The 15,104-nt window shown below is 41.9% G+C and overlaps 1 protein-coding gene across 1 annotated transcript in view; it reads right to left on the bottom strand.

Moving 5' to 3' along the window:
- The window catches only part of DOCK2 (dedicator of cytokinesis 2), a 514,744-nt gene that overhangs the window by 465,383 nt on the left and 34,257 nt on the right, over positions 1-15,104 (bottom strand). The window contains exons 8-10 of the mRNA XM_090064272.1: positions 13,161-13,315; positions 6,914-6,995; positions 2,959-3,091 (exon numbers count right to left, since the gene is read on the bottom strand). Of these exons, the coding sequence (XP_089920398.1) occupies positions 2,959-3,091; positions 6,914-6,995; positions 13,161-13,315 (370 nt within the window). The remainder of the gene's footprint in view (positions 1-2,958; positions 3,092-6,913; positions 6,996-13,160; positions 13,316-15,104) is intronic.

The raw sequence follows: 15,104 nt of genomic DNA, 5'->3' as shown, positions 1-15,104 counted from the left end.
CAAGATCAGCTGAAAATGATGAAATGCTCCCATCCTTTTTTGACAATGACATGAGTTACTGGTGCTGTGCTGTCCTTGGAACAGACTCTTCACTATACCCTTTCATAGTTCATTTAGTCAGGAGTATTGATGGGATTTGTGAACTCTTCAGTGGCTCAGGGATTGGGTTTTCTATGCCTGATACATGGGGGCTCATTACCCTGAATTGAGCCACAGTGGCATACCATAACAGTACAGCTGACTCACTGGGTATTGGCCAAATCAGTACATGGTATGATTGAACCCTGTTCTTTCTGGCACATGCAAACCAGTATTTTTATCTGCAGGGACTTCAGAGGGAAGGATTCTACACTAGAAGCTGAGACAAATGTGTGCTCATCAGATGAGAAAAAAAGTAGAGTTCCTCCAGTGCTAGTACAAAAGAAGATAGCAGTCTCTGTACCAGTACCTATACTTTTGCTATTTGTGAAACAGCACCATTTCATTTTAACTTCCATTTCACTGTTTCAAAGGGACAAGTTTTATTTCACTGTTTTGAAGCACTGTTCTGTTCCATTTCCTTGAACAAATTCACTGTTTCAACATTATTTCAACATTTCACAAATAGGTTATAATGGGGAATCACAGAAATGCCTACAACTTTGTCATTTCTTGCCTGATTTGGATGAAAATTGCAGGGATGGTAGCCCCTTCTGAGGGCATGAAGCCTTACAACATTTTGAGAAGATAGGTGATGAGGGTTTTTTGAAACTGCACCTCAAACTGTTCAAAGCAAAACCAGTATCACCTGCTGGCAGCATGCTGTCATCCTGAATACAGATCTGGGGGCCTGCTCTCCCCGGGAGGAGTCTGGCAAAGCCCCGCTGCCCTCCTGGGGGGCATGGACCCCTGCATCTGCATCTGGGATGACAATATGCTGCTGCTGCCAGCACTGGGTTCTTCCTAGCGCTTGGCATGGGCTAAGCCATGCAGATTCGGGTGCTGTTTCTGGCCCCAGCTGGCAGAGGCAGCATGCTGTCATTTGCAGGCTCCACAGCCAGTGAGTGCGGAACTTTAAAAAGCCCCACACTCACCAGACGTGGCAATGGTGACTGGAGCCTCTGGCAGAGCCCCCTTGCACCGCATGGGCCAGTGGGGATCACCACCCCCTGCCTAGCCCCTGCGCAGCAGCTACACCATCACACAGGTTCAGAGTGGTTTACCAGGGTGCCACTCACCATCCTGGAACTGAGGCAGCTCCACCTGTCAGCCAGACCCATCCTGCAGCAGCAACTTGATGAAACCCCACGCAGATCAGGGGCCTGTGCCCCCTGGGAAGAGCTGGGGGAATGATCAGAGAGCTGGAGGAAGTAATCAAAAAGCTGGGGAACCGAACTGGGAGCTAGATGTCAATATAAGGGCAGTCCATCCCCACTGTTCCCCCTCCCTCTCCTTAGTTTCTGTTTAGCTACAAACAAGCCTGGCTTCAAAACTCAAAACATTTCAAGAGTTTTGAAGTGTTTTTAGTGCCTTTGTTTCATTCCAAAGCTGTTTTGAAGCCTTTCATTTCATTTTGATTTAGCTGGTTCAAGCTCGAAACGCATCAAAACAGCTTTGAAACGAAACACCTGTTGAAATTTCGCACAGCCCTAGTAAGCATCTCAGCAACAACAGTGGTCTTAGTTCTTTTCTGTGTTCACTCCCTGTGGTAGAATCAAAACCAAAGGATGCATCATTGGAGCTGGGGACAATGCCAGAGAATGTCTGCTGGCTACCTCTTCTCCCTAAGCCTTGCTCTCAGGCAGGGACAAATTCAGTGCTGATACTGGTGCCAGGTTCTTTGTTTGTTTGTTGCTGTGCTGGACTATGGTATAATTTGTCTTCCAGGTGCAGGCACTGATAAAGCTGATTTGTTCACCAAGAGAAGTACAGTAGGATTGACATGGACTTTTTTGTAAGAAAGAACTTTGGCTTGTTGTCTTGTGACTTCAGACTCTCCAAGAATGACAAGCAAAACATTTATTTACTAAATATAAACAAAGTCTCCCAAAACAAAGAGCGATCTGTTGTGTCCATCCTTCAGGAGGTTTATTCCATTAAAAAAATGGAGAGAACTTGGCCAGGATTATAGTCTAACAGTTACGGAGCCTTGTACAGGGTGCTTATTGATATAGTTCAGACCAGGCAGATAAAAACAAAGTTTGCAGCAGTTGATTTAGAAGATCATAAAAAGTTTTAAACTTTTATTTTATTATTATATTTTTAGTATTTGTACACGTTTAGCTTGAACTAAGACTTAGAAAGTCACACACACACACACACACACACACATATACATATCATCTCACTGTTAATAGGTTATAAGAAAAAATTGGAATACTCATTGTCACACTGCCTGCCCCTTTTGTCCTTGAAAAGTAGTGAGCAAAGGGATAAGATGCACGCACTGCTCTGAGGACTGTGATATTCAAGAAGTCATTGGTCTCTTATGCAAAACATATTCATATATAGTGTGAGTCACAGATGCAGACTTAACTATTTGATATATGGGATACTCATAGGCCCTGTGAATCCTACCTATTTAAACTGATGGCCATTAACATGTCATGTTTGTTCTGGAGCCTAAACATATTTACAACTGGACACGGCATGCCTGGCATTGAACAGTATGCCAAAATATTAATTATGTGTTGGACAAGACCATGCCAATTTTTAGATGGTTCAGGTTGCAGAGCAGTCAGTGTCTGACAGTTTGGATTCCTAAACATTTAATTCTATCAGTAATTATTCATCTTCCTTAAAATGATGAACGCTTGATCAAACACATGAATAAAGCAAGTAGTAATTGAAACATTTATTTTAAAGGATCATATTAAATATTTTGGTTTTTAAATTTCCTGTGAAAAGAAGAGAGGATAAATAGGAAAAATTGTTAAAATATATGAAATATTCATATATACTGAAGGAAACATTAGTTACCTGCCACTCCAAATGGCCTCCGCAATCCTTGAGTACATTTCTTAATATTTGTATCTCTAAGTTCCATTCTTCCAACCCGAACTATTTGACAAACCAAATACACTTTGTCTCTAAGATCTTTGTTTCCAAGATCCTGAATTACATAAAAAAGCAATTTGTAAATTTGATTTAGTGCAAACATTTTTTAGAAGTTAAATTATAACAAAACCTTCAATTAATTAGAACAGGGCTGTCCAACTGGAGGCCTGTAAGTCATGTGGTTTGCAAGGGGTTAGTTTGCAGCCCCTACGATCTTACTCAAACACTCCCTATTTTACTCTCCTCCCACCCTCTATTGCGGTAGCTGCAGCAGCCACAGGCTCTGGGTCCCTACTCTCTGGCTTTTGCCTCCTGCCTGGCCCCAGGGGGTGGGGCAAAGCAACGTGATACAGCCCATGATGCTGGGAAAGTTCATGGCACAGGGTGCTGGTGTCAGCACCGTGCAACAAAGCAGCCCGCACCTATGGAGCTAAAGGTGGGGTTGGTTTGCCCTGAGGGACCCCTGTGTAGTTCTCAGCCACTAAAAATTTGGACAGCCCTGAATTGACTTAGATGTGTTTTTTTTAAAAATAGATATAGATAAGATTAGACAGCTGACATTTTAAGGGAGAAAAAATATAAGGAAAGATAGAGACAGAAAGCCAACTCCATGTATCAAGAGCAAGTTCTCCTACCACAGAACTAGTATGCCTGACTTCATCATCCCTGCCACCAAAAAATTTAAGCTAACATTCATCTTTCTTAAGATTTCCACTTTGAATCCCTCTTCACATGCCTGTGCAAAAAGATTGGTTAATAGGAGAATAGAACAATCTCTTAAACTGAAAACTAAGATACTTGAAATTATTCTACTGCAGTGTTAGGAGCTGAAATTAATTCATATTTATTGGAGGTCATTAAGCATGGGCAGCATTCTTCAGTATTGTAAAAGTAGGCCAAATACCTTTGAAATTATAGTAAAATTATCTTTGCTTTCTGGATCAAAAAAACTCAGTGGGGCTGGGCTTCTAGTGCTCAAAGGCTTTGTTTGAGAAATTTTGTATAATTTAAATTCAGTTAAATCAGTGAGTTACCATCAGTAACAAGAGAAGAACGCAAGGATGAAAAAGCTCCCATACTTTTAGAAAATCTTTGCTACATCCAGAAAATTGAAATCATTCATTAAAATAGTTAAATTATGTCTGCAACTTTTTCTGTTGTCAAGATAAATCAGCCATGATGTAAACAGCAGTGCTACTGCCCTTTTAACCCAAACAGTATACAAGGGGTGTCCTCAGGCTTAGACTTACAGCTCAAGTCAGAACTCACTCCTGCATCCTAGTCCCCAGATGAAAAGCCACTCTTCCCCTCAATAAAGTTCTATGATAAAACAACTAATTAGGAATATTTAAATATAATTATTGGGGCAAACACTGTATATTCCTTTTTCCTCTTTCTTTAAATTAATTGCTTATGGGAATGCAATGTAATGTTATGCCTTCTCCATAAAAAAGAAAATTGAGGAAATACTGATATTAAGTAACCTATAGTAATATCAGGCCACCTATATTTGATAATATGTACTTACAAAGGTACCCATTTTAAACTTTAACATAGAACCTTGTCACTGCGTGACAAAAAAAAACCAAAAAAAAAAACCCATTGTTGCTAGGAAGATCTCACGATATAATGCAGGCAAAATGCTGAATAGGGCAACAGTCTAAGGGCAAAATAAGGAAATATCCCCAGATCTTATGAACAGGGAACTCCATGATCGCCGTGAAAAAAGGCATTGGCCACAATTTCCCAGGAAATCACCCCTCCCCCCAAAAAATTTAATAAAAATAACATGTGGTCTCCCCAGTGGAAGGCAGCAGTTCTTGCTGGTGCTGAAGCTTGGCCTTACACTTCACCCAGGAGGGAAAGGCTGCCTTTTCATGAATGAGGGTCAAGGGGTAATGCTGCACAAAAGGTACCCAGCAGTCAAGATAGTGGCCACCCACCCCCTCATCCCTCCTCCCCGCCCCCAGGGCCTCTCTGCCAAATCAGTGCTGAGAGGCGGGGCTGCCACTAAATGACTGCTAAATCAGCTCTTCAAGTGCCAAGGCATCTGGCGCTGCGGCACTTACATGTGTAAAAATGCCCATACTGGTGAGGCCGCAGCTGGAGTACTACGTCCACTTTTGGGCTCCACAATTCAAAAAGGATGTGGAGAAGCTTGAGAGAGTCCACAGAAGAGCCACGCGCATGATCAGAGGTCAGGAAAACAGACCTTATGATGACAGGCTGAGAGCTATGGGGCTTTTCAGCCTGGAAAAGTGCAGGCTCAGGGGTGATCTGATGGCCACCTATAAGTTTATCAGGGGTGACCAGCAGGATTTGGGGGAACATTTGTTCACCAGAGCACCCCAAGGGATGATGAGGTCGAACGGTCTAAACTATTGCAAGACCGTTTCAGGCTGGACATAAAGAAGAATTTCTTTACTGTCCAAGCCCCCAAGGTCTGGAACAGCCTGCCATTGGAGGTGGTTCAAGCACCTACACTGAACACATTCAAGAGCAAATTGGATGCTTATCTTGCTGGGATCCTATGACCCCAGCTGACTCCCTGCCCTTTGGGCGGGGGCCTGGACTCGATGATCTTCCGAGGTCCCTTCCAGCCCTAATATCTATGAAATCTATGATATTTAATATTACTAACACTGTCAAAGCTGAAAAGTTTTCTGTTGTGCATATTGCCAAAAAGCTTCAGGCATAGAATATATCACTGAGTAAGTGAGAGTTATGGGGAAAGTATTTTGCATGTTTATGAAAAGGGGATGGAGACCACACAGCTAGAATGGCAAAGTGGATCATTTTGTTACACTTATTCAGATGAGCTTTGACTCATAATTAGCTGTATTAAAAGTCAAGTTAAAGTTCTGTAGCAGTTTTCTGGATAAACTAGAAATATACATTGAACAAGATCCCAAAATGTTAAGAGCTCAGAATAATGGCATTCTGAAAATACACAGATTTGAGTACAGCCTTCTCCTCAAGCACCCAACTGCCCACCACTAATTTCAGTTTATGAGTCTCAATGTTATTTATATAGTCAGCATCCTTGCAAGATACCAACAATAAATTGTGCCTACATACATAATCATGTGGAGGGGGGAGTGGTGTTTTATTTATTTATGTATCTATTTTTAGTATTTTGCTAAACTTACATTAAACTTGTTAGGAAAGTTCCCAAATATGAACGATCCTCTGAGTTTCCCTTTATTTATCCCATTGGTGGTTATATTGTTTTCTTACTAAATATACACAATTCTAACTTATCAACGCCATCTTCTATTTATTTATTTAGGACACGAAGCATTTGTTAGTTCTCTACAACAAGAATGTCTGATGGATGTCATACATTCTCCTACTTGTTATACAACGTCTGTCTTCAGGTTTAATTAATGATGTGCTATTGGATTTTATAATTACCTTCAGTATCAGAACAAATCATTAACTTCTACCAAACATTATGAGAAACAGAAAGCAGGTATATTATTAAATCCCAGTAACAATTTAATTTAAGTCATTACTGTCTGTCCTATGGCATTTATATAGTCTTTCCCTAGTCTAATCAGAGCACACACATACACTTCCTCTCTCCCCATTCTGCCCCATCTCAAAGTTATTGCTTTTAAAATATAAGAAAATATTATGAAACAGAAAACATTACATGAATTAGACCTAAAGGAAAAAATCATTTAAAAATAAGACAGGTTAATCAAACAACCTAATAGGAAGAGATTTTGGACCAAACAGATTTTTGCACGTGCTCTTTTCTGGAATTTATTTACTTAGACTTTACTTTGTAAAAGTACTGATAATGACTGCAAGCACAAAAACCATTATTTTCAAGTAAAACAGATACATTAAGCTATGGAAAAAGTATACTTACAGTGAACACCACTTTCAGGTTGTTAAGCATATCAATTTCCTTTGGAAAACCTTTACTTCCCCATCTTACTAGGTAGTTTTCGCTGTTTAAGGAAAGAAATTATATTTCTGTTCAAGTCATTTAAAAAAAATTTTCAAACATATGTCAAGAAGTACCATAACAAACAGAGGATGAATACTGAACAGCACCAAAAGTACTGGTATTTCCCTCCTGTTAGGATAATCTAAAGAAAACACTGTGTTGTTTGTATCCAAAAGCAGGACACCAAAATGATTTTAAAAGAGCAAACCAAAAGGAACACACTTCTATTGCTTCTTTTTAACAATACATTTTCTCTCTCTCTTCCCCCATCCTCACATCTGAAATACATTAATTTTAAAAACTGTGGAAAAGACTGTCAGTGCCTGGCTACTGTACATGAACCAAAAGAACCAAGCATTTCTTACTGCTCAAGTAATGTATGATAAGGAAAAAAATCTAATCCAATTCCTTCACCAGCATAAACTCAGGCTGGCATAAGAAAATAAAAACAAACAAAGTTTTGCTTTTGTGAAGTTAATTTTCCTTACAATTATTGTTAATATATACCTTGTTTGAATTGTTAATTAATAACTAGTGAAGTAGTGGTTTCTCAATCCCTTGCATTTTACAAATAAAGATTGAATGCTTTTCAGGAAGATATGCTTTATTCAGAACAAGTTATTGGCTTAGCATAAAGTTACTCATGTGAAACGTAATGGCATACGATACATAGGAAATCTGAGTGATTGGTCTAATTTCCCCTTCTGGCCCAAACAGCAGTCATGAGAGAGAAGGCATGGGCGGTGGGGGGAGGGGGCAGGCTTCCTATCTTTGCAGAGTTATCAAGTCTTGACTTGAAGACATAAAAAGACTATCTAACATTTCCCACTTTGTCCAATAATTAATCACCATTACTGTTAAAACAAAAATTATTTTATTTCTCTTTTTAATTTTCTTCCTTTTAATTTTGAGCCATTCATTCTTGTTAAGTACGAAAATCATTATCTGAAGATTTTTATTGTAAATTGACTAGCACTCGAACATCAAAATCACTTGAAGTAAATTCTTATGTCATCTCTATAAAGGAGTGAACTTACAGAAATAAAACATTTTCACTTCATTTGACATAGTCAACAATTCCTTCTCTTCTAAGATCTGAGTTTAAATCAGTGCTGCAGCTGAAAACATTTTACCAATAAGAAAAGCACTTAAAAGAGAAAACTGTCAAGAGATGCCCATCTGTTCTACCCACTACTAACATTTTTAGTCAAGTATCATTTTGCTTTCCCCTGACACTACTTCTGCACATATGCAAACAGCTTCTTGTACAAAAATGACAAAATGAATGCATTGTTTTTAAGGTGAGGGGGAGCTGCTTCCACTGCTAGGGAGTGCGTAGCAGCTGTTACGTATACCTCAGGATCCAAGGCAGCTTGGATCCTGAAGCAGATTCCATGCAAGAAGCTTCTTATTGGTGCCAAGCCCCTCACATACAACCAAATCCAGCACCTGGTCTGGCCAATTTAGGAATGCAGCACCTGTCCTGGATCAGGTACCACATGCAGTTCACATCCTGGACTGATGAGAGCAGGTGGCACAGGTTCCACGTGTATAGCAGGTTCTGTGGCCCTGCAGCTGCATAGAGACATTTGGAGAGTTGAGAGGGAGGTTAGATCCCATTAACAATGGCCATCCAATCTAACTTAGTTCACCCAGGTGTGGACCATATACTAATTAGGTTGATCTAAATGCAAACTGTATAGAAGTTCAGGACAGTTAGATGGGTCTAAAAAAGGATGACCTGATCTCAGTTAACCCTACCTCTGAGATATCAATCAACTTAGATTGGTTAGGCCACTTTTAGACTGGTCTAACTGTCCCAAACTTCTCTACAGTTCCCAGTAGAGCCCCAAGGCTAGGAAAAAAAGCCCGCTGCTGACCCCAACCCCAGAGCTGTGTTTTTCCTATTCTCTCCCTGGCACTGGGCTATTTTTTAACCCCCTTGCCCCTCTCCCTAATGAACAACCCCCCAAACACCAGCCCCCTGGCCCTCCCATCCGGCAAACCCCTCCTCCCCTTGCATCCCACATGCTGTTTCCAGCACCAATTTTACTAGCATTTGCCAGTTCCAGGAGCTGTATGAGTTGGGGTAGGGGGAGAGGCAGGTGGGAATCAAGAGAAGTTGGTTCACCGGGAGTGGGGGACTGTTCATCTGGGTGTTGGGGCTAAAAATAGCCCCTGGTACTGAGGAGTAGGGAAAGAGTCCCCTATCCCCCCAAGCTCCCCCTCAGACCCTGCAAGCTCCCCCAATCCTGTTAAAGCCTCCCAGAAACCCCAGTCCTCCTGTGGACCCCATCTGCCCCTCAACCCCCTCACAGACCCTGCTTTCCCCCTTAATTCCCTAATCCCCCCCCCACGGACCCTGCCTGACCCCCTTTGAACCTGCTTGCCCCTCAGTCTCCTGCACCTCCCCATTCCAACTTACTTTTGATCAGGTAGACATTTTTAACTCAACCTAACCTCCTCTTAACCTCCCTGAGACCTTATGTTAGGTGCTCCATCTTGCACTGTATGGTGCATGGTGTTGGCTTTGAAATGACATTTAAAGGTCTGTTTTTTGGGGAATTGGCTTACAGGTACAGATATATATATTATAAGGGTTCAAGGTGAGCAGCAGGGAATAATTGATTTTTAAGTGTCTGGGTTTCACACATACAGTTTCATATAGCCCTGGCGGCACACAGGCTGTCTAACACAACAAGGCCAATGGATGGACACGGCCTGAGGATTGAAGAGGCATATACTATACTGTCTAACACAACAAGGTCAACAAGGACACAAAGTCTGGGAACCAAGGGAGTATGTACAATACTGCCCATAACATGAGATATGTGGCACCAGCTACAAGGCCTCAGAACAGAGGGGATGGGTCCCAGTTTGGGGGAACAGACAAAATTAGGAGAAGGCCCAGAAAGCTATATGGATGTGTGACCACAGAGACAACCAACCAGAGATAGCCACAGATGAAGAGTCATCAGGAGTCAGAAGGGAAGGAGAATACAAAGGCAGAGACTTCAGAGTAACAAAAGGGTCCCTCCCTGTCTGTCCTTTCTGTCCCACCTGCATTCCTCCTCCTTCTCCTCCCTGAGAGGGGTCCCATCCCCATCCCATGGAAAGGGTCCCCAAGGCCACCATGGACTGCAGGCATACCAATAGCCTCTCTCATACACCCCACTAGAGGGGGACTGTGGGCCTCAGCATCCCACCTCCAGCCTACTGACACCTAAGAGAAAAAGCCTCATAGTGAAGCCTGCATCCTGACCAGATGTACTTTGACTCTGATGACACCTCTAGGATTTGTAGATATAGAATTATTTGTTTGTATTGTTTTGGTTGGGTTTGTTTCGTTTTTTTTTTTTTTGGGGGGGGGGTGTTATCATTGTGTATCAATAAAAGTGCCTATTATGGAAAGGTTGTGATCGGTCTGAGGGTTGTGTTCACCCAGAACAAAGGTATAAGGTCTGGGTCCTAAATCCAGTGCCAACACATAGGTCCACTTGGGACCCGGGGGCAGCACCAGAGACTGAATGATGTGGCTCTGTGGGCTCAGTGCAACCTGTGGGCCTCACCTTGTGCACATAATCCTGCAGCAATGGAAGTGAACTAAACTGCCCCAAACTGGACCCTAGATGAAGTAAGGTTCATGTTAAAGTTGAATCACTACAGTCTCATACACAGTAATAGTTAGAGTACAAGAGCTACCCCACAGCCCTATGCAGCAGCTCCCCATGCCTTGTAAAAAGCTACACATGTACAAGGAGAATGTATAGCATTTGAAAGCTTGTCTAAGTCTAAGTCTATCTCAACCATGAAACTGGGCCAATCACCCACAGAAATCCTTGCCTCTTACAAGTGTCCAAGTTGGTTCAAACCTTGAATTTGCCTGGGACATAGTACCCACTAATACCTGAACCAGTTTGGAACAAAAACTGCAAATCATTGTACTTATATAGTTGCAACTAGCTAATTGCCTGTCGAGAATGATGGGTGGGTGGTACGGGCAGGGACAGAGGCCTGCATCTGGCTACCCCCACCCACCTTCAGGGCCAGGTCCATTTCCCCTTTCTTCCACTCTACCCTGGGGCCAGACCTGGCCTCTCCACCCTTCTCGCCATTGTTGTGGGGCTGGGCCTGCCCCTCCCCCACTTCCCCCTTGTCATTTCAAGGCCGGGTTGGGCCCATTGTGCCCCACCCCATACCCTCCGTTTTGGGGCCAGGCTGGACCCAGCGTGTCCCCACACCATTGTTGAGCCAGCACTGGGCCTGCCCCCCTACCTTCCCCACTGCTGTTTCAGGGCCAGGCCAGGCCTAGAGTCTCCCACACTCTCTGCCACCATTTTGGGGCTGGGCCCACTGCTCCCATGCCCCCACCCCACCAGCATTGCCCCGGGTCTGCTGCTTCCCACCCCATACTGCCATGGCAGGCTGACTTCTCCCCGCCACCCCCACATCAGGCCTGCTCCTTCCTTCTCCCTGAATTGGGAGGGAGCAAGCACACAAACACAGGCACTGCTGGCCTCACCCCCCACCCTGTGGTTTTCCAACCCCACTCCCCCCCATGCCACTGCCACTCCCAAGAAGAAAGGGGGAGCCTCACTGGCCTTGCGCCCCCCCATTCTGTCCTCTCCATTGCCGCTGTGTCCCCAATATCATGGCAACATTCCTCTGTGACTCCACTTCCTATCCGAATGCTGTATTCGCACTCTGATTTGTTGTTTCCATAATCCAGTCAGAGTGTGAATAAAGCATTATGGACGGAAACCAAGGCTTTTATAATATTAAATGGTTCTTTGTATTCTGGTCATCTGCTTCCTCTTGTGTTTCTACTTCCTGTGGTTTGGAGTGCCGGGCTCAAACTCTTAGTGACAAAGACTGTTCTTTTGTTGCCTGCAAATAGACTACCTAACACAATGGCAACCAATCCCAAATTCTGGCCTGGAAGTGCTACCTCATCCCTGTGAGGCTAACTTCTGAAAAACTGGAGAGGGTCCTGCTAAAAGCAATCGGAGCATTTGGTGGTAGTGGAGGAAAAAGACAGGGATACCACAACAAGGCATGCTTCAAATTCCCTACACCAATCTTCAGCCTTGAGGGATTTTCCCCTCTTTTAAGCTACATGTTTATTATCTTCCCATTCTAAAGGAGGTTTCATGAAATAGCAACAATTAACAGATTAGAGCAAGTTTTATTAGTTTCATGAAACTTCCCAAAACACACAATTGGTCAAAGAACAATTTCCTTTCTAAATAACATTGAATCCAATGCAGCAGACTCCTTTCTAAGAACATACTGTCCAACTGCATTATAAACTAATATATAAAATGAGAAGGGGAGGAGGCAGGAAGAAGACCGAGACAGACAGATAAGTTGTAGTCTTACTCTAAACATACCTTGAATTCACCCATCTGCTTTTTTCTATGACAATTTAAGTTCTTCAAAATCCATCACACAATATGCACAGAAAGCCAGGGAAACGATCACAATTAAATGACCTTTAAGCCATTGACAATCAGATGCCTGTATTGCCCAATGCCTGTTGTAAAAAGCCCCCTCTTTGACAGTGAGACAAAGGATCATCATTTTCCATAACAAAGTTCTGTATTTATGAAAACTAAATGCCCTTAGATTGTATGCGTATCAGTGATAAAAACAAATGTCACAATTATTTTTTCTAAGTGTTCTAACAAGTGGCTAAACTTCTGTCCCAGCACATTGCTATTGTGATCGAGTGGGTCAGACTGAACACAGACTAGTCAGAGAACTGACTAAAATCTCAAGTCATAGCTACTACATCTACTATAAATGATTTTCTTCAGACTTTGGAGGGAAACAATCAAAACCAACTGATGATGTGACATTATTCACCTTTGTGCAAGTAAATCTAAATGTTGAGGTCATCACTTGGCTATGGCGTACCAATATTTTTCTTAAGTTTTCAGAAGGTTCTACAGTCTTTTTTTCCTCAATAGATGAACTGGGCAGGAATTCTTTAATAATACAGAAAATAAAATTCTACTGAACATGTGCTTTTGCCTTTAACTATTTTCTCTTCTTTCCTCAATAATTTTCTTCTATACATGCATTTTTGTATTTTGAGTCATTACTCTCCTTACCTCATTTATCCAACTCAACTTTAACATTATTTTTCCAGTAACAATCAGCTTACCTTATAATGGTTTGCTTCTGTGGATCATATAGTGACATGAAGAGTTCTGCATCCTCTCCTATGCGGCATACAAAGTTTCTTACAAAAACATACAGGCTGTGGGTAGGGGATGAGGACCTTCGAGAGTATGCTCCGTAGTCTGATTGATCCTTCGACTACACACAGGAAGAGGAAATTATTAGCTAGACCAAACTAACTAGAATGCTAGCAAGACTTGCAAGTAGGCTTCCACTGATCTGCTATATATAAAGTTAGCTTCCAAAAAGATAAATTCTGTTCTCACTTAAAACACTAGTGCAATGAAGGACTTGCATCCGAAATGTTTACTGATACTTTATAGTCTCCTCAAGCTGGTGATAATTGTCCCATATGCTTCTTGATAAAAGTGTCTGATTGAGACATATACATACACATAGATTATATGAAACCCAGTCTTAAAAGAAGCTTGAAACCCTCAGAAGTTTGAATCTGCATGTAATTGGATAAAGCACTCTCATGGGAGATGGGAGACAAGGATTTAAAGACTCATTCAGAGAAGGGATTTTAACTTAGTTTTTCCACTCAACATCTTGAAAGCTTCAACCACTGAGCTATAGAATAAAAAGGGGGAAAATCTCTGTCACCTCCTCTCCTGGCTGTTTCTGAAAAGAAAACACTGACTGCCCTTACAGTTCTGCAAAGCTCAGTCCAGCAGACCTGCTATAGATGTTTTTATAGCACACCTGCCAAATCTAGCTTCTTGAGGAAAATAGGTAGACAAGGACAATTTTGGAATTGTAAGTGGGCTTGTATATGAACAAGGTACTTAACTCCTCAGTCCCATCAAAATAAGAGGCACTTCAGGGCATCTGCAGGATTCAGTGTAACAAAACTTATGTCAAAACCTGAGATGCCTAAAAAAAAGTAGGGGCCTCCAGGGTTATGTATCAGCTAAGCAAAAGTTTTCCAGATTGCATTTTGTATGTATACCTGCACTTCATCACAGTCCCACTTTAGCCACCTCTTTCCCTTTTCACCATTCCAACTCTTTTTAAAAAGAGAAATGAAACAAAACTTCAGCAGAATTTTGATCTAGTAGGCTAGGGACAGACATTACACAAACTGGTACATGATTGGAAATGGTTCAAATCTGTAACACAACAGAAGTTCAGTGCACATAAACAGCTTTCAAATGAAACTGGTGTAAGATAAGCCTGGATGGACACAGTATCAGACTTCATGGATTTAGGTTAAATTGGTTTACTGAACTTCCTTCCCAGATCCCCTCCAGAATCAACTTAACTCACATTCCCCCAGCATCCCAGGATGCTTTATACTTCCCTGCAAATGCCCCCTCACAGGGTGGGCAGGCTAGCTTTGTTCTTAATTAGGTGTAAAATACAACACTCCAACTGAGCAGGAAGGCATGCTGTAGTGCACCCCAGCTTCTGGCCTGAGCCATTGCAGACATGTGGCTACATTTGCAGAATCAAAAGTGAATGTCTCAGACAGGCAACAGCTCATGCCCCATTCATCAGTATTGTCAAAACACTGTACTTAGTCAAAGCTTCTAAATCCTAGCTGAGTGACCTGAATTCCACAGGAGCAGTTGTATGTAGCCAGCAGTGACAAAGACTCTTCAGCTGCCTAAAAAGGCTTATTTTAAGTGCACAGGTTTGAAATCTTCACACGGATATTAAATTCACTGCCAATTGTCAGCACTGTCACTACCTGATTCTTATATTATACCAGCATTTGTATTTTACACCTAATTAAAAACATCATACAACTTGTTGAAAAAGAGTTATTAAAAAAGAATTTACCAGGAAGTTTGGTAAATCAAGGTAAAAATTTACAGCTAAAATAAAAAACATCTCTGCATTTATAAATTGACAAAGGAAAACTTTCTTACATTTAAATAAACAACAGAAAATGGTAAAACTCTTTATGACAGGAAGTGCCAGT

Source organism: Crocodylus siamensis, chromosome 10 (assembly GCF_052110815.1).
Source record: "Crocodylus siamensis isolate JL-2025a chromosome 10, ASM5211081v1, whole genome shotgun sequence".
NCBI lineage: Eukaryota > Metazoa > Chordata > Crocodylia > Crocodylidae > Crocodylus > Crocodylus siamensis.
This window is presented reverse-complemented; position numbering and strand designations above follow the sequence as displayed.